The sequence below is a fragment of the Juglans microcarpa x Juglans regia genome, chromosome 3S, assembly GCF_004785595.1.
Source record: "Juglans microcarpa x Juglans regia isolate MS1-56 chromosome 3S, Jm3101_v1.0, whole genome shotgun sequence".
NCBI classification, from domain to species: Eukaryota; Viridiplantae; Streptophyta; class Magnoliopsida; order Fagales; family Juglandaceae; genus Juglans; species Juglans microcarpa x Juglans regia.
In genome coordinates, this window is record NC_054599.1 from 23,960,734 (window position 1) to 23,983,073 (window position 22,340).

The 22,340-nt window shown below is 36.4% G+C and overlaps 4 protein-coding genes across 6 annotated transcripts; 2 read left to right on the forward strand and 2 right to left on the reverse strand.

The window, feature by feature from the left end:
- Positions 1–3,085: 3,085 nt before the first annotated feature.
- On the reverse strand, positions 3,086–4,306 carry LOC121258816 (G-type lectin S-receptor-like serine/threonine-protein kinase At2g19130). Its single transcript, XM_041160349.1, has one exon. The coding sequence runs from the start codon at positions 4,304–4,306 to the stop codon at positions 3,086–3,088; it is 1,221 nt and encodes a 406-aa protein (XP_041016283.1).
- Positions 4,307–5,137: 831 nt separating this feature from the next.
- Positions 5,138–5,733, forward strand: LOC121258071. Its single transcript, XM_041159419.1, has one exon. The coding sequence runs from the start codon at positions 5,187–5,189 to the stop codon at positions 5,562–5,564; it is 378 nt and encodes a 125-aa protein (XP_041015353.1). The 5' UTR covers positions 5,138–5,186; the 3' UTR covers positions 5,565–5,733.
- Positions 5,734–12,723: 6,990 nt separating this feature from the next.
- LOC121257746 (protein DETOXIFICATION 46, chloroplastic-like) lies at positions 12,724–19,278 on the forward strand. Of its 3 annotated transcripts, XM_041158938.1 has the most exons (14): positions 12,725–13,293; positions 13,430–13,524; positions 13,717–13,825; positions 13,996–14,051; positions 14,536–14,591; positions 14,931–15,069; positions 15,215–15,352; positions 15,438–15,506; positions 15,615–15,725; positions 15,869–15,997; positions 17,167–17,244; positions 18,586–18,657; positions 18,742–18,804; positions 18,907–19,278. In XM_041158938.1, exons 1-14 carry the CDS (start codon positions 12,858–12,860, stop codon positions 19,006–19,008), a joined length of 1,653 nt encoding a protein of 550 aa, XP_041014872.1. In that variant the 5' UTR covers positions 12,725–12,857; the 3' UTR covers positions 19,009–19,278. The 3 variants fall into 3 exon arrangements, with proteins under 3 accessions (XP_041014873.1, XP_041014874.1, XP_041014872.1); XM_041158939.1 differs by lacking the exon at positions 15,869–15,997 and having other exon boundaries at positions 12,724–13,293; XM_041158940.1 differs by lacking the exons at positions 15,615–15,725; positions 15,869–15,997 and having other exon boundaries at positions 12,724–13,293.
- A 130-nt stretch (positions 19,279–19,408) lies between these two features.
- LOC121257747 lies at positions 19,409–21,995 on the reverse strand. Its single transcript, XM_041158941.1, has 3 exons — positions 21,275–21,995; positions 19,895–20,101; positions 19,409–19,792 (listed from the first exon to the last, which is right to left on the reverse strand). Exons 1-3 carry the CDS (start codon positions 21,881–21,883, stop codon positions 19,733–19,735), a joined length of 876 nt encoding a protein of 291 aa, XP_041014875.1. The 5' UTR covers positions 21,884–21,995; the 3' UTR covers positions 19,409–19,732.
- Between the last annotated feature and the right edge of the window lie 345 nt (positions 21,996–22,340).

Consider the following 22,340-nt stretch of genomic DNA (forward strand, 5'->3'; position numbering starts at 1 on the left):
TTGGAAAAAAGAAAGACCACAACATCGTGTGTTGACGATGAAATTTTAGTTTAAGATATAATTAGAACTATAAATGAGCAAAGTGTAGGCGAGCAATGGTCGATTAATCTCGACTTGTTTATATTAAAACTCAATATAATATGAATAATTAAATCTAATTATTTCTTTTAAATTTTAAAATAAGTAATGATTTCAAATAGAAGTCATGAGTTTAAATTCAGACTCTACACTCTATCATATTTAATTGAATTAAATGTTTCATGTGTTCCACCACTTATTGAAAATGAGTTTGGCCTACATGTATGGGAGAATGCTAAGAATAATTTAAGTAATTAAAATTTACATATTTTTAATAGTTTAAACTTTAAAAATAAGTGATGATTTTATAAAAACTAAGTCAGAGCTCGATTGGAGTTGTTAATAATTAAGATTAATTTATATTCACAAATGAACATAGTTAAATCCAAATTTAACTGAGCAGAGTTTAAGCCTTTGTTTGGGCAATGAGGTATTTTCAGAGATTTTTAAAACTTTTCATAATTTCATTCATAAACATCACTCAAACAAAAAATACTTTTAACTTTCAAATTTTTAATTTCTTCATATAATCATCATCCAAATACAAAAACCAATAAAACTTTTCCAAACTTTCCAATAAAATACAAAAATAAGACAATTTTTTCAAATTTTGAAATAAAAATTATATTAAAAAATTATATTCAAACAAATTTTTAACTTTTTAATATTTTTATTCAACTTTTTCTCTATTTTTTTCAAAAATCCAATTAACCATTTTAACTCAAATCATTTTATTACTAGTCACAAATCATTTTACTATTATTCAAAAAATTATTAGATATTCTAAATATCCAAACAAACCCTAAATCAACAAGCTAACAGCCTTTTTTTTTACAACCCTACTCGAATTACAAAGTTAACTCCGTCCTAGAAGACTAGTTCAGTGAATAGGGTGTAGCAACGAACTATCTTTTAATGCACAGACTAACCCCGTTTGGATGCACAATTCAGTCCAGTGCACTTTATTTTTAGACTGAGTTGAACATTTAAACGCAGGTTTTTACATAGGTTGAATAGAGTCCAAAACTGAACTCATCTGCAGGGCCCACAACTTACAAACGTTAATTTTCAGTTTTACTTTTTAATCTCTGTCAGTTCAGTTTTCTCTCAATTATATACAATTTTTCCATCTCTCGTGAGGCCCAACTCAATTGTTTATCACTTTTCTACTGGTTGCAAGTGCAACTTGTCAAGAAAATTTTTTTTTTCAAGTTTTGGCGCCGGCAGTTGCTCAAACCATGTCAAATGAATAGTGAAATTTAATGGTGGGACCCATTTATTTTACAACTTCTCATAAATATATCTAAATTCATCTTAACATTCAAATACACATAAACTCATATTAAGTGGATCCCACAAAACTCACTCAACCATCTTAACTCACTACTATTCATAAAGAGTTCAACTCAGCTCAACATCCAAACGCAGTCTAATAATGTACAAATATGTTTTTTAAGTTAGGTCTGTTTGGATACATAAACAGTTTCATCTCATCCCATATCATCATTACGACTTTATCAAAATACCACACAAGATATAATAAACAATTCAACTTTTTCAAATTTTAAAATAATAATAATATTAAAAAATAATATTCTAACAATATTTTATTTATCTCATCTCACTATCCAAACGAGCCCTTAATCTTTTTAACTTTTCTAAGTTACTTTTTAAAGTTTTGCTACTAATCATTCACACACATCACACACTAAATTTATTTTTATTTCTTTTAATTTAATTGTATTATTCTTCTTAATCTAATTGAATTATTCTACTTATGCTTCATACACCACATATTTGGTAAGAGAAAAAAATAATAAAAAAAATGTAGTGTATGGTGTGTGGTGTGAGATTACAAGTATAATTTTTCTAGTTTTTAATCAACTCCTAATCCAAATGAAAATATTTTGCTCATCATCTTCACATCACACATTATTTTTTATTTTTTTATTTTTTTTCTTATCAAATGTGTGATGTATAAATAATGAGTAGAAAAATTCACCAAGTTTAAGAAGAATAAAACAAAATTAAAATTAAAAATAAAATAAAATAAGTGTAGTATGTAGGAATAAGAAAGTTTTTTTTAGAGAAATGATAGTTGCAGTCACGAGTGTGCAAGTTCCGTGCAATCACTTTGAAAAAAATGAATAATTACGGGACTCACGTGAAAAGAAATTTAATTTTTTAATAGTAGAATCTACTATTTTACAAAGTGGCTGTACGGTACTTGCATACTCCACGACTATATAGAACATTGTTTTACAAATTATTTTAAACTTAAATGATTAAACTCGTGATCGACAAATTGAATAATGTGGGTAAATAATTCTGGAGAATTATATATTTTATTAAAAGTGTCTTGAACGCTGTCAATAACTTATTTATAGACGCATTTAACACATTGTTGATCTGATAAAGTCATATTATTTAAAAGGCATAGCCTGCATAAATATTCATACAACTATACAAGTAGTATTACATTATATTTTATATTTGAAAATAAAAACTCTGTTAAAGTCAAAGACCCGTCTGAATTCAGAAGAAAGTTTTATTTACCAAGCATGACCAAAAGAGGCACGGGGAGTAGTATAATTAATTTAAGAAAAATGATATTTACAGTTATGAAATATATAAATATTGTATAAACTTTTAAAAAAAAGTAAGTAAATACGAGACTTACATAAAAAAATTAATTTTTTAATAATCAGCCCTACTTTTTTTTAAAATGATTATATATTTATATATTTTACGATTGTATGTAACATTACTTCTAATTTAAAGGTCAATCGGAGGTGAGCAGCTACCGTCTCCTATTATTGTAAACAAAAGTAGGGGCAAATTAAGGTATGTTATCTACCAAAACAAATTTACACGTATTCGATTAAGGAAGAAGAGAACATAAAGTTATCTAGGATTCATCTTGCCTTTGGTATTTTGACGCTCATCAGCAGCAAGTCTGAGATACATATCTTGTCCAACCTTGCCACCATCTGAGAGTCGCTGCAGTTCAAAGAGCTCCTTCCCATATCATACACCCGGTGCTATTATGAGCATAAGCTATGCAAGAACAACTATTCATGCAAGTTAATTCACATCTCCGAGCACTGACTGCCGAATATGCTTTCCAGTTAGTTGGCAATGTGGTGTTGGGTATTTTCTGAAACCAATCTTTTTTGGCATTACGATTTTCACATTGCAAAGGGTATCTCCTCAAACAACCACCGGACCAGTCGTTTAGTCTGGTCTGAGTATCTGAAAATGGTTCAAAGCCTTTTGGACAATCACAAGGACGAGATGTAGTATCATGATATATGCCAAATGGACCACACAAAGCATAGACATCAGATAGTGATTTTGGTTGAGCCCAAAATAGAAACCACGGCTCAGCAGAGGACAGCCACATGTATTGCTGGATCTGTCCATTAGAACTAATCAAAAACTGGGACATGCGAGAAGTATTATAAAGAGAGTACGTAGAATAGGTTTCTTTTTCATTTGACACGAAACTGAAGTTAAATATATGATTCAACCACCTCATCTCAGGGAAGGAGTTGAAAGATTCTCCCTTCCAAACTCCACTTCTCCAATAAACTTGGGACCTGTTGCACTCCAAGATAAATTGGTTACTATCATTTGGGTCTAGCCTCAACGAGAACACACCTGGTGATGGATCTTCTGAATTTATCCATGAAATAAGCTGTTTCGGTACTTTTCCAGCCTTATCCATCCCCAGCTCTGCACCCGGCGGCCATGTATTAGTTGGATGGTTGAAACTCTCCCAAAATATAGCAGAAACGCTCGATCTCTCTCTTAAAACGAAATTTCCATCATTACGTAATACTGCTTCAGTTGAATTTGAAGGAAGATTCTGCAAATTTGTGGACCAAAATGGCATATTGTAGGAACCTTCAAGAAGGACTAAATTGCCATCTTCTGAGAATTCGAGTCTTGAAGAAGATGGGTCAGACAAATGTTTTTCTTTATTTGCTATCCAAACAATCCTCTCGCCCACTAAGCGTTTGAACCATATCCCCAGGTAGAATTTTGGAGGAGTACCTCGTTTGAAGAATCCCAGTTCAAATACGCTACCATTAGATGATATGCTGTCGGTATTCATTGCTGAAAGGGACTGACCTTTCGAAAGGGTATCAACTGCAATGGAGAAGAATGCTCTGAGGAGTAGAAGCAGAACAAAGAAGAAATGGCTTAGCAGTCTCGATTCCCACATCCCCACTAACATGCAGCACCGCAAATTGTAATGGCAGCAAGATGCGTTAAGAATAACGATGATGCTAGTCTGCTAGAAATGATCGAGTGAACATGAAAACTTCGAATCCTGAGGGTGTTCGCGGACAGCCCATTGACTCGACCTGACAAGTTTTCTAGATTACCTCCGGAAACGATGATAGAGCGAATTTGTGTAGACGATCTCCATGGCAGCTGCGTCTTTTCATTGTTGACCCAGCGGGTCGATGATTATATTCAACCCTACAGTTAGTCGTAATGTTGTAGAGACAGCGTAAAATTGGTGGATCATGGATGTCTATTGTCTAAGACTCTAAAGTCTGAAGATTGTCGCATCATCACCAAACGCTTGTAAAATTGTCTTCGACAAATGACTTTGGGATGGTGCTACTCCCACGGAGGGAGGCCACCGAGAGAGTAAAAAATTATCTATTTTTTTTTTAAATATTTTTTTAGAAAGAAAAACTCAAGGCCGGTCGGGTAGAAATGTGAGTTTTACACCAACCAATAAATATTGACCACGTAGTAGGTGCAGGCTCGAAACGTCTACACCCGCATGCAAGAATCAGAACCCCTTCCCTCCAGAACCCTTCCTTTCCAGTCTCCCCTTCCATTCGCGCAATCCTCGTTCCTCTTCCCTTCCAGCATCTAATGCCAATAACCAATCCTAAGAGCACGCCGTGACGAAAGTCTATGTGCAAGAGAGACAGAAGAAACAGTGTCCCGCTTCTTCTCCCCCCGTCCCTCTCTGTCTCTCTCACGTACAGGCACACATCCAATCGATAGATCCAGTGTCAAACCAAACATGTAGCTGGGAGCAAGAGCAACCCAAGGGAACCACAACACCGAGCTCTGAAACAGCAATGGGAGAAGAAATTGAAGAGGAAGCAGTCCAGCTTGCGCGCCCACGAGGGAGGCACATAAAGAAGAGGGCTCTCAAGAACAAAGCTCTTGCTGTCAGTTTCAATGAGAAACATCTCAAGGACTATGTGAGTGGGTTTCATAAGAGGAAGAAGAAAAGGAGAAAGGAAGCGCAGAAGCAGCAAGAGAAGGCGGATAGGCGAAAGCGCATTGAACAGCGCAAAAAGAGAAAATTTGAGAAAGAACAACTCTCCATGGTGGAGTTCCACCAGTCACTGGTTCCACACCCAATGCAAGTGACGACTTTCAAGAAGAGGAAGAAGATGATCAGCCGATTGCATCTATTTCTGGGACAACAACATATGACAATGGCAACATGAAAGTCACGGTGACAACAAGTGAGATCTCACATCAACAAGAAATCTCCCCCATCGACAAAACACTGGCTGCAGTAGTGCCCTAATCAACTGGAGCTGATAGGAAGCACAATGTACCTTTGAGTAAGAAGAAAACATTCAAGAGAGTTGGGAAGCAAAAATCATGGTCAAAGCCACAAAATAAAAGACAGGAAAAAATGAAAGAAAAAGAACAAGAAGACGCGATAGCCTTGTCTGGTTGTCTTGTTGTCTGGATCACCCTGTTCTTCTATTGACTGACCATAAGTTTAAGGAGCTTGGCTGCAGAGAACTTCTGCTTGGTTGTGTCGAGCTTTGGTTGCCAAGGGAATTCATGACCTTTCTCTTTATGCCTAACTAACTTTAGATTTTGTCTTGAAGAGCTTTACTTCCAAACTTTACAATTGATCAGACTGAATATTTCTTCCCCTTTACCGAGTCAAAGAAAAAACAATTATTTCTATACAAAAAAAAAAAAAAATCAAACAAATAGCTATTAATGTTTCGATCAGAAGCAATGAAACCTTTGCCAATATTGAGTTTCCTATTAGTACTGTCAGTACAAGAAGCCTTAGGTTCCAGTATCGAGCAAGCACTGTTTCAGCAATGAAACTTTTTGCGAGTTTCTTTATTTCTTATCCTTATAAATTATGTAGTGTTTATTAATTGGTTCTTCAACATCTCTGTTTTTTACGAAATATATGTCTATGCTTTGAATGTACTCATGTGAAAGGATGGGAGAATTTTCTTTCCAATTGGGTATGGAGCAGACCCAAGTGGGGAACAAGACACAATGATGCCATATTATTGGCATTGGGAGATGCCGTCCAAATGCAAAGTGGGCTGGAGTTGCTTCATGGCATTAGCGACTTCGGAGGTGTGACGATTCATTTGCAAGGTGGAGACTACAAAATTAGAAAACCGATAAGGTTCCCTTCATCTGGCGATGCCAATTTTTCTGGGGGAGAGATCAGATGGCCGATTTTTTTGGGGGCGAGATCTGGGTGTGTTCGGTGCAAGGACATCGATTCAGTGCAGACGGGGGGAGGGAGAGGGAGAAAAATATATTGCTTTCATCACCTGTATGCGGGTACAACATCCATTTTGTTGAGACGTCTATGTGGCAGCACCTAATTGGCGGGTGCAAAAACTTAATTCCCACCCGACCGGCTGGGAGCGCTACTCTTTTTTAAACTCATTAAGTATTTTTTAAAAAAATAAAAATAAAAATCATAAATTCATTAAAACATATTTACTTAACCATTAAGTAAAAAAATTAAAATGTTCTTGGGTTCGACCCAATCCGAATCAAAAAAATCAAAATAAAATAAAAAGGTAAAAAACTCAATTGGTGACCGCCATATGTGGGAGAAGTGGGAATGGATAAGCATTTCCCATAACTTTAGGGCATTGTTTTTTGAGTGGCTCTACAGGCTACAGCCACACATGGGGCTCCCGACGCTGTATTTTTTTTTTCTTTCTTTTTTTTTTATGTATTTTTTAATATTTTTAAACATTTAAAAAAATCACAATATTATTAAAAGATATATTTTTTAATGTAACGACCGTAGAATACTCTGCAACATTTCTTATTCCAGCGGTTAAGACGGGTGTACAAAATTCTAAATTCGGTCCGGGCCCAATACGGGAGGGGCCGGCCTTGGCCGCAAAAATTGTGAACCGAAAAAGTTTGGTCCGGTACCAGGTCTATAAATTTTAGACTAGATTAGACCGAACTATATATATATTTAAAATATTTTTAATAATTTAATATATTATTTTTATATAGTAATTATAGAAGTTAATGATGTAATTTTTTATTTAATTTATTATTATTGATCATATAAAATATTAAATAGCATATGCTATCAATTAATAATATATCATAAATTATGTGATAATTTATATCATTATATGTAAATAGACAATAGTAATGAAGAAATATTAGTTTCATAAGACATTTTTCCTAAATTTTAATTATTCATTACTAATTTTTATTTTCTTCGCATAGTACACACTCATACTTATGAAGAGTCTCATAGGGACCTTCAATTATATTTCTCACTTTCTTCCACATTTTCTCTTCTTATTAGCTCAAGCGGTATGTCGAGCGGGGCTCGAACAAATATTAGGATTAGTGATTCGCTCGAGCGGTATATCGAGCACCTATTGAGCGAACTCACAAGTTGATCTTCACTCGAGCGGAATTCGAGCAAACTCACGGGTTGCTATGGATGTTTAGAGTGAAGTAAGATCTAAACGGCGTCATTTAGATCCTAAGGACCAAACAGATCGACCGGACAGATAGGGACCGGTTCGGTCTGGTCCAGTCCCTTTGAAGGTTCAGTCCAATCTAGAATGTGAAAACTTTAGACTGAAAGGATTTGATCCGGTCCAAAAAACACCATCTGAACCGACCGAACCGAACCGAACCGAATTCACCCCTAGGTGAAGTGAAGTTTGAATTCTTCTTGTTTCCCAAAAATTACTTTTTTGAAACCACGTAAAACAAAGAGAAATTCAATGATAGAGTTCTTTTAAGAGCATCAACATCCGATTTCCTATAATTTTCTCTATAATTTAGCTAAAAACACACTTCTTAAAATTTTATCTTAAATTTTACTCATCTTTCAAAAATCTCTTGCATTTCATTCCCTATTTTTTCCTCTATTCTATTAAAATAATACTTCTCTTTTATTTTTTATTACTTTTTTCACTCACTTCTATTTCCAAACTTAACTACTAACATTTTTTGTCTTTTTCCTTATATTCTCTACTATCACCATCTACCTAATTTTGTAAACAAAAATACGATTCCTTCCCAAGTACAATAATAGTTTGTTATTATTAAGTATTAAAAATAATATTTTTTTAAGTATGTGCATTTTCCAACTTGATAGTGTTTGTGGCCGATAAATAAAAATGAAGATTATGGTTTTGTCCCATATGTAACGGTAATAATTTTCGTCCTTTGTCTGATGATAACATTTTGATTCACATATAAAAATAATATTTTTTGTCTTTTATCTAACGATAATACATATTCTCTACAAATGTAACTGTAATATTTTTTATCCTTTATCTAATCGTAACACATCTTCTCTGACTTGTAACGGTAATATATTTTGTCTTTTGTCCAACGGTAACACATATTGTCTACATAAACAGTAATATTTATGTCCTTTGTATAACGGTAATATTTTTGAACTTTTTTCTAATTTCCATATTTTTTCAAACAATTCCCTTTTGTGTATAAATAAGAGGACTTTTTGGTTCCATTCACATATTTAGCAACCTAAATCTTATTTCATCTTTAGAGAAATTTTATTTCAGCCTCATTTTCCATTGCTTCGTAAATAGCTCGTTCATTCTTTTGCAAATTGCTGCTAAATTTCTTTTGTGCAAAGTTGAATCTATTTAGGTTGGTCCTTCAATAAGTGTCAACAATGCCCGAACTGAAACGAGGTATTCTCCAGCGCTCAATGCATAATCTTCGCTTTATCAAACTTGCAATTAAAAAGAGAAATACAAAATAATTATAAAAAAAAAAAAGGTAACAGAGATAATAACAAAAAAAAAAATAGCTGCTAAAAAGAGTTAATTATAGTGGATGGTTATACATTATCTTGCTCTAACATGCCACTTTGATTCAACCCTTCAGTTTGGGCCAATTTTGTACAAAATTTGTTGGTTGTCTTTTGAATGGTCGACTACCAATGTATTAAGGACCCAACACTCCGCTCAGATGTATTTGGTTTAAGCTCATTGAAGTAATTCAAATTCTTATCCCAAAGTTAGGCGTGTTTTTTGTCCGTTCCGTGAATGGCATCTACGACGTATTCAACCATGCTGAGACAAGTAACTTGTCTTCTTCTTGGGCGAAGTTCACACCCCTTTTTGATTTTTTTAACCGGGAGATGCTCTATTTAGGGTGGGGTGGAGAGTCATCCAATATCACAAGAGATTATTCAGTTTGATTAACGTAAGTGTGGTCAATAGGAGGATCTTGGCTGAGGAGGGTCATAAAGTACATATGTCCATGGTTGTAGAAATCCATCTCTAACAAATTGTAAACACACAACAATTAATAGACATGTTAAAAACTCAAGAACAATAGACTATATATTTTGATTCACATGCTCGGGAAATGAGTGGTAATAGATAGGAAGTGTAGCACATCCTCAATGGATGTATCAATCTGTTGCCAGTAGTGATTGGTCATCCGGGTTACCCTGCCATAGAGTATGTCCCAACTTTCCTTTGTCCCTACTCAACTTTGTCATCATCGCAACCGAGAGGAATAGACAAGGACAAAGAACTAAATGAACAAACTAATCCACCAAACAAAAGTAAAGAACATGGGGTGGAGCACAACAAAACCGCAAGGGGTACTAAAATAACCCAACCAACAAAATCCAGTATAGAAACATGCCAAAATCTAACACAAGGACAAGATGTATGTTCAAAGAAATTATACATTTATGAAGAAAGCTTTCAAATTCAAAGTCAGAAGTACACTTTGTTTCAAATTCCATTTCACAAAACAAAAGGATTTCCAGGTCCTTTCACATTATAGTCCACAAGAATAATGGCATGCTAGAGATACGAAAAAGGCACTTATTAAAATGAAATTGGCAAAGAGGATACTGTCAGGGGCAAACACTTAAAAGGTGTGACATCTTCATTGCTAATTAAACACAAGGCCAAGCACTTAAAGATAATTTTGTTTTACAAGTAAGATAACATATCACAAACGAAAATGCGCGCCCAACCAAAATCATACCAAATAAGAAAAGCATCCAAGGAAAATATACATTTCCTATCGCAAAAGAGAATGGTATCACAGCACAACAAGTGTCTCTAAAAACTAATAAATAATCTAACAAAGTACAAAAGGGTGGTATCACAACACAACTGCAAAAAAGAATGAAGATGAAATTATGTTTAGAATAGATATCTCACTTAAAAACTAGTGAAATAAGAAATTGATCCTTCCTAAAAAACTAAATATCACATGCCAATTACAACTAAACAGCAAACTCATCAAAGTAGTCCCTATTCCATAAAATTGAACATCATGCATATAGTGTAGTAGAATACAAATCACAAAACTTGTGCCTCAAGGCTAGTTAATGAGAAATCAAAAGGATGCCGTCTATATTAGTTACAAACACCATTTTATGAAATGACACTAAGAACAATATGCATGTATATATCTCAGAATCAAGTTTCACAAAACTGAATAGCAACTTTAACAATGAACAATAACTTGCAGCACAACCAACCAAGCACTGCCAAGAAATCACAAAACCAAACTCCCAGACAGGGTATAAGGCACAAGTCAAAGCAGAAAACATGTTCCACATGAACCAACAAGGGTCAACCCTTCATACATATCCAACCAAATAAACCAAGAAAACACAATATAGTACAAAATGAAATAACAAAATTACTGGAGGCTCATATATTTCATTTACAAGCATAACAAAGGGCACAATACAGGATGGTTGCAAATCTCGATTACATTTGTGAAAAATTCGCAATTAAGATGGTCATCTAGGTTACCCTGCCATACCGATCAATTAGCATTCATTAGAGTTGCTGATATTACACTCAGGTACACACAACAATCTAACCATCATCATAGCCCCTGCACTTATAGATACAGTTCAAACGACAGTCCCAATCGAATGCCAACCATAGAACCTGGAAATTACACAAAACCCCAATCACAGCCATGGTAATGGTAAATCATGGTCCCAATGTTGTAGAAGAGACATTGGCGAAATTCACAGTTATAGTAACATATAAATCAAAGACCTAAATGTAAATAACAGGAAATAATTGAATCTACCTAAATAGAAACATGTATAAATCCCCAACACTGGAGAAATGAGAAGTTCCAAATTCACAGCTATAATAACATGTAAATCATAGACCAAAATATAATAAATCACAAGAAATAATCGAATAAGAGACCCAAATGAAAACATATACATTGTCCAATGCTGCATAAATGACAAGTTCATGCATAAGAACTATCGTAACATGTAATTAGAAACCCAAATGTAAGAAAATGTAAATCACATCTTGCAAAACCACATCTATAGTAATAAAATCACAGACTCAAATGTAAAATTCTAAACAGATCGAATCAGAGACCAACAATCCAAGTGAACTGTAAATCGAGCCTCAATTTTACAAAATAGAGAGGTTTGAAATTCACAACTACATCTCCATAATCAGAGACCCAAATGTAAACCACAAGGTATAATCACAGCAAAATTCGAGTAAATTGCAAGCCAATACAAGCCGTAAATTAGAAATACCCATTCGAGTAAATCACAAATACCCATTCGAATAAATCACAAAGTAATATGGGTGAACACAAATGGATGTAAATCACAAGGAATCTGAAAACAATGAAACAATATGGGTGAACACATGAAGATAAATCAACACAGCCACACCGAGCATTCCGTTGAGAGAGAGTGTGTATGGGTGTGCATGTCAGAGATGTATAGCCTTACTAGAGATGATGAACGGAGGGGTTGCCGGATGGGGATGCAAATGATGGTCGGTAGTAAGACACAAAAAAGAGAGAAATTGCGCGAAATGAGGAACCAAAATAGAGGATTGAAAATATATAGTGACTATCGATATATGAGAAGCCACTGTAGCATTCCCAAACTCAAGTTCTAAAATGGGTAATTGGATGAAGCATGAATTTGGGATTTTTCTCAAATGTAAATCATAAACGAAAATTTAAGGTTGCATTTGGATGTTAAACTGAGTTGAGTTGAGATGAAAAAATATTGTTAGAATATTTTTTTTAATATTATTATTATTTTAAGATTTGAAAAAATTAAATTATTTATTATATTTTATATTAAAATTTAAAAAAATTATAATGATAAATAGTGATGGGTTGATATAGGTTTAATAATCAAACTTATCCTGCGGCCGGACGGGGGTGCTTAATTGTTTCAGCAGTAAACTGGTCAAAGATCAAAATGTTCCCGTGAGCATTACATCATCACAATCAGGACGGCGCCGTTCAGGCAAATTTCAGTTTTCTCTTTTAATATATGTTACGAAACCAAACCACGTGCTCTCTTTTTCTCAAGTCTCTATGCAACCGTCGTTCGTTTCCTTCTTCCTGAACCTGGTATCTTCACCCACTCTTCGGTCACCGCTTCTTCTTTCGTTTTTTTTTTTTTTTTTTTCCCCCAGATTTTATGAGGCCTCATTTTCCAACGAAAAAGGGCGAGAGAGAAAATGCAATCCAGAATCCTAATAACTCGCCCTCCCTGCACCCATCTCTTCCAAAACCATACACACCAAAGACCACTCTCTCTCTTTCCTCGCTTTAAAATCTCCCTTTTTCCTTCAAATCTGTTGATCACGTCGGCGCCGAAAGCTCGTCGCAATTGTATAAAAACCGCTTGCATTAGCCCAGCTCGAGAGCTCTTCGAAAATGACTCCGAGATCTCCGACGAAAGCGATAGTGGTACCGTTTCGGTCTCCGAACAAGTATTGGAGGTCGAGGGAGACGGAGCGGGTAGTGGAGACAGACAGACTATATGGCATCAAATGAAGGAGATTGTGAAGTTCACGGGGCCAGCCACTGGTCTCTGGATTTGCGGGCCGTTGATGAGCCTGATTGACACCGCGGTCATCGGTCAGGGTAGCTCAATTGAGCTCGCTGCTTTGGGTGTGTTCTCTTGGGAACTTGTATTATACATTTACTTCTCTGCTTGGCTGCTTTTAGTTTTTTCATTTTAGATGAGAAGGAACTTTCGCTCACCCGTGCCTATTGTTGAGGTATGTGCGTCAATTTGTTTTGACAGGTCCGGCAACAGTTATGTGTGATAGTTTGAGTTATGTGTTCATGTTCCTTTCGATTGCTACTTCGAATATGGTTGCCACTTCCCTTGCCAAAAAGGTTAGTTCTTTAACTGGTGAAGCCCTTTGCTGGATTTTTGGCAAAAGCACCCTTAGATGCGTTACTCTTACCTTTTGATTATGAACTATGTAGTGGTTAGATAATCTTTAATGATCAATTCCTCTTTGCTCTTCAATGTTTCAACTTTCGACGCTGATTTTGTTTTTCACACCATTTGGCATTGGCGCGCAGGACAAAAATGAAGTGCAGCATCACATATCTAACTTGCTGTTTGTTGGGTTAACTTGTGGCTGCTTAATGCTTTTGTTTACGAAGTTTTTTGGTTCGTGGGCACTAACAGGTAATAACTATTGGAGCAGCTTTTGGTTATTTCTAAACCGAGTGTTGATAGCTTTTGGGTAGTCATAGTTGTATTTTTTCACCACTTCTTTTAAAGCAGCAAGTTTTTATACCAAATGAATTGCAGACGCAATCCTATGACTGATGAATTGGTTACTTTCACCTTTTTAGCTTTTACTGGGCCAAAGAGTGCACACGTCATACCTGCAGCAAACACATATGTTCAGGTACATTTCTTTCTAACCTTCATATCTTTTCCTATATTCCCTGCCGGTTGTTCCTGTTGACTGTTGTGCAAATTTTTCATCCTTTCTTACTGCTAAGCTTAAAACCAAGTTATTGGAAGGGAAAGGCGGAGAATAAAAGAAAGTCAAATAAATAGCAAAAAAACCCTTGCTTTTCTGAAAAAGAGAGAAGGAAAAAAAGAGCATTTGCTTTGGAAGTCTTGATATACCTGAGAATAATCTTTGCAGTAACCCTTGAGTTCACTGGGCAAGATGGTGCCAATATGTGTGTGGGTGTGCATTTGTGATCAACATCTGTATACAGGCTTGCAGAAGCTTTTGTCTTTGATGACTGCTCATATGCTTTGGCATACAATCTCCCCTAACTTGTGCTCATGAGAAAAAACATCTGTGGGGTTCTGGCAGGATCTGCACTATTAATGTTCTCTTCTTGATTTGTTTGAAAAAAAATCTTTTTTGATGGTAGATTCGAGGCTTAGCATGGCCTGCAGTTCTCATTGGATGGGTTACTCAGAGTGCAAGGTGTGTATACCTCTTCCCATTCGTTATGCACTGAATGAGCTCAGTTTTTTGTTCTCTTGTGCACCATAGGATGGTTGTTTATCCTTATTCTTGATCTGCTAATGCATGCATGTGTTAGTAATGAAAGAACTACTAGAAAAATTTGTTAAATCTGCAATTTCTTAGCCAATTGCTACATGCGCTTTATCGTATGTGTTTGTATGGTCTTGAGGCAACTTGGTGTTTGATTATGAAACAATTGATTTGCCCATCTCAAATGAGACATTGGCCGGTTTAATGGAATTGGAACATTTATGTACCTCAATTGGTTTCTATCTGATATTCTCTTCCATTTCCCAGTCTTGGTATGAAAGATTCCTGGGGACCATTGAAGGCTTTGGCGGTTGCCAGTGCTGTAAATGCCGTTGGTGATATGGTCCTGTGCAGCTTCTTAGGCTATGGTATTGCTGGTGCAGCATGGGCAACAGCAGCCTCTCAGGTGTGCTGAATGAAAATTCAATATTGATTTCATGCAGGTTGACTTTAAACCTATATGATGGGCCGATTGGTTCATTCTCAATGTGGCTAAGCAGATTTGCTTGCACTTTCTTTTTTCCATTGCCACTCATCAGCATTCATTCTAGGTTATTGCAGGTTATATGATGATTGAATCTCTGAACAAGAAAGGATACGATGCATTTGCCATATCTGTTCCATCACTTGAAGAACTTCGGACAGTGTTTGGGCTTGCTGCTCCAGTTTTTGTGACAATGATATCAAAGGTCAAATTATAGTATCACTCAATTCTGTAGCTGTATCTGGTCTCCTGTTCTATCTTTATTTATCTGTGACAATTCGATGCTTTAGGTTGCTTTCTTTTCCCTCATTACATATTTTGCTACATCTATGGGCACATACACAATGGCTGCTCACCAGGTTAGTTTTGCTCAAACTTGTAATTTCAGTTAACATCTTACCTTCTTCAGCTTCCTATCTTTTGAAAACTAATTGGTCATTTGGATCGAAAACTTACCTTTATTCTAGGTCATGGTCCAAACATTCTTTATGTGTACAGTATGGGGTGAACCTCTATCTCAGACTGCACAGTCATTTATGCCTGAGTTAATATATGGAGTCCATAGAAATTTGGAAAAGGTTAGAATGGTGGTTATTTTGATGATGCTACAGCCTGCTACCCTCCATATTCTGTCTCTTTTGACTTAATATTCCACATCATCCGTCTTTCTATGAATTTCAGTTTGTTGAAAATTTCCTGAGTGTTTAATCAAATAAAACAGGCCCAAATGCTACTAAAGTCCCTTGTCATCATTGGAGCAATACTTGGCTTGCTATTAGGGATTGTTTCAACATCTGTTCTTCTGTGGTTCCCTAAAATCTTTACACATGATCAGAGTGTCATACAGGAGGTTTGTGCTTACATTTTGAGCTTCCCTGTTGTGAGTAGTGTCATTCCATTTATAATCTCTGGAGCTCTGTCACATTGTGCCTTACCATATTGCATTAAATGTTCCATGACTATTTCTTTTATACAAATTTTTTCATATTTTTAATGTTTTAAAATTCAGAACTGCTACAGGCAACCGTTGAGTGAAACCGTGGGGGAATCGGCTGGCCACGTCAGCCGATGTATTTTTAAAAAAAAAAAAAAAACCATCACACAGACAAATGAAACGGAAGAAAGAATTCAGATTTCTCATTTCAAACGAAAAAACCATAACTGGGCATTGTTGGGTCTGCATCGTCGTCTTCGTGTGGGTGTCTCCGTTATCGAGAAGGTGTCTCCATTATAGTTTTAAATTGAGGTCCATATCTGTAAATGAAATCGGGTTGCCTTCAATGGAGGTTGGTTTCGTAGAATCTTTTCTATAAGCTAAAGCCTTGGGAGATATTGATTTTTCAAACTCATTTGTTGCGGATGAACTGCTTTATTCAATTGCAGAAGCATGTCTCCCACTAAATAAGCTCACTCTTGCCCATTGCCACGGTTTCACGTTTGCCGGCTTCTCTTTGTTGTTGAACAAGTACCGTAGCCTTAGTTTGTTAAACCTTGAAGGAGTAAGTTTTCTCACAGACCAGAACATAATGGAGTTATCCGACTCTTTCTCCAAGTTAACCTCGATAAATCTCAGTAAAAACCATAAATGGGCATTGTTGGGTATTGCGTCTTCATCTTCGTGTGGGAAGGTGGATTTCGAGTGGGAAGGTAGATTTCGAGGGAGTTGGGAAGGTGGAACATTTCTCTATCATTCGAAATGTTAATGAAGTGACAAATAATAGGGGAAATTTTAATTAAATTGCCGTTGTTTTACCTATATCTATTACATGACGACAGATTATCTTATCTGCGCTGTTGTGCTGTTTCATTGGGATTGCATTTATATATATATATATATATATTATATCTCTCATGGGCCGACTTACCTTATAAATCTTATTTGAGTTCTTAGACAAAGTTGGAGGAAATTAATTAAGGTGCGGATATTCTATGGAAACATTAGCATTTTCATTGTCTTGTGCAGATGAAAAAGTAAATCTAATCTTATTCCTTTTTATATTTTATCTTGTTTCCATACAGATGCACAAAGTTCTGATTCCATTCTTTCTTGCATTAGCTGTCACACCTCCAACTCTCAGCCTCGAGGGAACATTGCTGGTATGCTTTCTTTTTACTTCAATATAAAGTTTCGATCATGTTTTCCTTTTGAGTCTTAATCTGGCATGTCATGTGCATTTTTCGTTTGGATGAGTTATGTCGCCCAAAATAAAAAGGGATGTCATATGCATATTTTTGGACCATAGGTCCTGAAACTTGATATAACAGTCGTGTGTATTTTGGGGTCCCATGGAAGTACTGGTTTATGATTGATTTATTGAAACTGCCTACGTGCATACAAAGCAAAATGCCACAATACTCAATGTTTCATTAATCAAAGCTTGAGTTTATTTGAACATAATGGAGAAATTTGAAATTGGCTCTTTGCTAATCTACTAATAATTTGACTAATAAATAAAAGACTTGATAAAGCACATAAAAGACTCCTGATTCAACTAGAAATTCCGTAGTACTCTAGAGTCAACATAATTTAAGGTATCCTTCCCCTTACTATTGAGAAAACAGCCAGACATGACTGGTTGGGATCAGATGTAGGAGAGAAGCACATTTAGGAGTCAACGCACATACGTTTTCTCTTGAATTGATTTGTCAGATTTGCAATCGCTCTTTCCTCCCATCTCATTGGCTATCATGGTTCCCTTGCCAAGAAATATTAAGGGTTCCACATGCTGGACGGGTGGGCCTCTTGATCTCAAAGTTGTGAACCCAAAAGTAAAATGGAGGGTGAGAGAGATTAGAGGGGTTGTTCCTGCTCTGTATTAATATTATTTTCAATTAACAGATGGACATTTGTACTCACAACGTGTCTCCATAGTTAGCAAATAAGTTGTTCACAACAAGCAGTACTCGAATGCCCATTACCTTTATATCATGCTTTTGTTTTGTCGTTGGGAATTCATATACCACTAGATCTTTTCTCCCAACTGTGAATTTGGCACTTAATGTAGGGAATCTTGATGCAAGTATGGATCATCAAAAGAAACAAGGTTACATTCCATGGCTAATTGGCTATATGAGGGCATAAGTTGCCTAACCCTTTGCCACGCCTGAAACGTGAGCCAAAACCTCATAATGAAAAGAGTCTCTTCTGGGCTTGGGAACTTAAACCCTGTTTAAGACAATTTTATTTAGAGAAATGTTATTTGCAGTCATAAAGTATGCAAGTGCCGCGCACTCCTTTTGAAAAAAATGAGTAAATATGAAACTCTCATAAAAAAATAATAAGAACTTTTTAGTGATAGATTCTTTTTTAAAATGAGTGCACTGCCCTTGTACAGTCGACTGTATCATTACTCTTTTATTTACTGTATTTCAGTTACTCGCATAAGAATATGGACAACTTTGTATACCAATATGAATTTGTCTACTCTGCTTCTGCAGGCTGGACGGGATCTCAAATTCATTAGCTTATCGATGAGCGGATGCTTATGTGTGGGGGCACTACTACTGCTGGTAGAGATCTGTTCTTGCTTATCGGGTGTCCTTTTTACATATATATATATTAAATTAACGAGGTTTTATCTTTCTTTTCACCAGCTTATAAGCAGTAGAGGATATGGTCTGTCTGGCTGTTGGTTCGGACTTGTAGGGTTTCAATGGGTACGAGTAAACATTGATTGCTCAGAAAAAAAGCATCCCTTGCTTGCGTATTTGCAAGCACTATCTGAACTTCACTGACAGCCCAAGGTTTTTCTTTTTCAGGCTCGATTTTTCCTCTCTCTTCAGCGCCTTCTCTCTACAAACGGCGTACTTCACTCAGACGATTTAAGTCAGGTTAAATTGGAAAATCTGAGGGCAGCCTAGTTTAGGAATCCATATAAACACGCTGATCATAGTTCAATTTGTCAGGAACTCGGTAGTTCTAGCCTCAGAACTCCCGAATTATAGAAAATTTTGAGCATTTCATTATTGCCTTTTGGCCGAAGAATAATATTCTTCTTTGCCTCAACGGGGCTAAATGCAAAAGCAATGTACCTCCTCGAGCTTAGATATCTATTTCAAAACGGCAAGCAGTTGCTTGCCATTTGTTGTATTGTTTTGTCTCTGACAAAGAAAGCATTGTTAATTACCTAATTTGTCTTGGGTTTTCAATTTTCTTCACAAAAATAAAAAAAATCTGTCATCTAGAGTGAAAAAATGAAGGGGAGAAAAACGCAGGGGAGTTCATATTCCAATTACAAGAGGATTTTTCTGAAGAATCGCATAGAGATAATCATTAATTTAGATAAAATGGAGAGATTGCAAGAATACATGCGTGGCAACTAGTCTCATCCTCAAAAGTCGGAAGCAAGTGAAAATCTAGAAATAGTCTCATCTTGGTATCAACTATAAAGTATTTGCTCCTCAAGCTACCCCATTGTTCTCTAACTTACGTTCCAAGTATGGTGAAACATTGAACCGATATCTCTTTGCTTCATGCACCCTCCTATTGCTTGAGAAGGCCACAGGCTTCCTTGAATTTGTTGGAAATCAAATGTGGCACCAAAAATGCAAGTGCATGCACATAGCCACAAAGGTTATTTTAGAGCTAGAACCTGCTGCTTCCCCGGCGACCACGCCCAGATAGTCTTGATACCTGTCCTTTACTCTGTGTTTCAGCAGGTGATGGTTAGGGAGGTCAGCTAAAAAGACCAGACCAGTTTTATATAGAACAAATAAAGTCCTTTTTCTTTGTGTTTTTATCTTTTACCTGCAATGTGGGTTTCAGTTTTGGCTCTCTTCTCACAAAAACTTTCCGAGCCTGCTTCTTTTTCTCCTCTGCCTTCAACTTGGAAAGGCTAGGTCGGTAAATAATCACCGTTCGACCAATTTGGCCAACCACCACCGAACCAGTTGCTTCCTCTAATTGCTTAACCACATCATCTAGCTCCCCCGGACAGGTCCTGTGTATTTTAATCTGTTTACATTGGCAGTATGTTTTCGTTCAGTAGACCAAATACTTCTAGGTTCTTCAGAAGATAAAGCACATAAATGGAAACAGAGTATAGTTAATTACATAGTAAATAGAACAAAATAGGCAACAACATCAATTTTTCAAACAAGATGGGTTTCAGGGAGTTTGGCATATCGGTATGTGCATGTAAGCCACTATGGCCTTACATCCAACTTTAATACATCTAGCTCAAATCTCTGAGTTCCAAAGAGTCCCATCGCTAGTTATGACTATGGAAATGTAATAAGAGGCTCATAACGATAGCATACATTGTAGACATGTAATGGAGTTTGGTTTTTCTTGTTACCACGGTATTCCTCTGCCATAAGTGAGGGTTTTTTAATAAAATTGGGAGGAAGTCACTCATGTACAGGTGACTTCCGTCTTTTTTCCTTTTTAAAAAAAAAAATCCAGAAACAAGAGAAACTTAACAATCAGAGTAACAAGATTTTTAAGTAAAATCTCCAACCCTACCAGGGCTTAACAGTTTAAACTTATTAGTGATAGAAAATAAAGCAAAGTAGGTGATGCACCGATTTCAACCTGGCCCAGCCAAGCTCCAAACCCGTTTTAAGATGATGGCTTCAAGGATCAGAATTCGAGATTCGAAAGTTTATGTTCCCAAAAAGCAATAAGTTCGGCTTCAAGGTGTATTCCTAGCCTATAATGATTGTTTCTCATGTTCATGATCCCTTTAGAGAGCTAAAGCATCCTACAACTATCACTCTCATCAATCCAACATTCCCTATGCAAAACAACAAGAAATTGAGTGTTTTAAAACGGAAATAGTTGCCACAGCTGCTACAGCGAAGACAATGCTTCAAGAGCTCAACCATGGATTCTCATCAATCAAAAGCACCTTGGCCCTGGACTACGGACTTTCGATAGTACGTCACTTGAAGATAATTGATTTCAGACTATACAGAACACCATTCACAAATTCAAAAGATTGCGATTAGTAATAGATTGCTATTTGTTAAGAATACTAGTGTTCTTAACAAATACCAATTTTTCATTCTGATTTCCAGAACCATGAAGAGTAGAAAATTCAAAGTTATCAGGGTCCCTATAACCAAACTACCATCCAATCCACGAGAGCCAAAATGAAAGAAAATAAATTTTTTTATTAATGGGTACCTTTAGAAGTTCGTTAGCTTCAAGGGTCTCGACGAACGAGGTAGCAACGCTAGCAGTAACACCAGACTTGCCCACCAACTGAGACTTGAGCTTCTTCCCCAAGCTGTGTGCGTACGAGGCTAGCTCCTTCTTCTCCTTTACACTGAGACCCGGCAATTTCAAAGGCGACAAAGACGAAGAATTCACAATCATCGCTTGGGAAGTCTCTCCATCAGTCCCTCCCAATTCCTGGTCTTCACTTCCACTCTCAACCTCACCGTCACATTCTTCAATCCCGTCGTCAAAATCCTCTTCATCATCATCTTCTTCTTCTATTTCTTGTCCTTCTTGTAAAGCCGAAGATGCACTATGAGCAGGAAGAGGAGAGGGAGTGAGAGTGGCAAAAGATTGAGAGAATGGAGGAATTGGATGAAAAGTAGTGAAATGAGTTGTAGTGTAGAGTAGAATTTGGGGGAGGGAGGATTTGGATAGTGTGGTTGTAGTGGAGGCTGTTGAGCGGAAGAGGGGTTTGAATCTGAGAAAGAGAGAAAAGGAGGAGGAGGGAGGAGGCGGTGGCTGCAATTGAGGTGGGCGGAAGAGGTGGTGGAGCAGTTGAGATGACGCTGCCATGCTCTCAATTGCTTCTTTCTTCTCAGTCACTTCGCTACGGACGACTCACACAAAAACAGGCGAGAAACTGCAAGGATCGAGCTCTATCTTGTCGTCAGACCTGCCACTTAAAACTGGTGTGGATCTATTATCTGCCAGGAGAAGCCCAAATACTAAAGAAGGAAGAAAAACAATACTATACCATCATGGATTTGGCCCAAAAGTTTCCCCAGTTCCAATTGTTTCCATTGGTCCATTACACAGAAAATGAGGTAATGCCGCATGGATCTGTACAATGCTGCATGTACTGATTTCGAGAATGCGAGAATACAGGTACGTTCTAACCATCTTGAGCTCAAGTTCGTTTGAAGATCAAACTAACGTTATATTTGTATGTTGAACTGAATTGAGTTGATAAAATATTATTATTATTTTAAAATTTAAAAAAATTAAATTATTTATTATATTTTATATTGAG

Coding starts and splice junctions, on each gene's coding strand:
- LOC121258071 (XM_041159419.1), top strand. CDS start 5,187: ATGGGAGAAGAAATTGAAGAGGAAGCAGTCCAGCTTGCGCGCCCACGA.
- LOC121257746 (XM_041158938.1), top strand. CDS start 12,858: ATGCAATCCAGAATCCTAATAACTCGCCCTCCCTGCACCCATCTCTTC. Junction 14,052..14,535: donor CAGCAAACACATATGTTCAG/GTACATTTCTTT, acceptor TTTTGATGGTAG/ATTCGAGGCTTAGCATGGCC. Junction 18,658..18,741: donor TGGGGGCACTACTACTGCTG/GTAGAGATCTGT, acceptor TCTTTTCACCAG/CTTATAAGCAGTAGAGGATA.
- LOC121258816 (XM_041160349.1), bottom strand. CDS start 4,306: ATGTGGGAATCGAGACTGCTAAGCCATTTCTTCTTTGTTCTGCTTCTA.
- LOC121257747 (XM_041158941.1), bottom strand. CDS start 21,883: ATGGCAGCGTCATCTCAACTGCTCCACCACCTCTTCCGCCCACCTCAA. Junction 20,102..21,274: donor AAGCTAACGAACTTCTAAAG/GTACCCATTAAT, acceptor CAATGTAAACAG/ATTAAAATACACAGGACCTG. Junction 19,793..19,894: donor AACTGAAACCCACATTGCAG/GTAAAAGATAAA, acceptor GCTGAAACACAG/AGTAAAGGACAGGTATCAAG.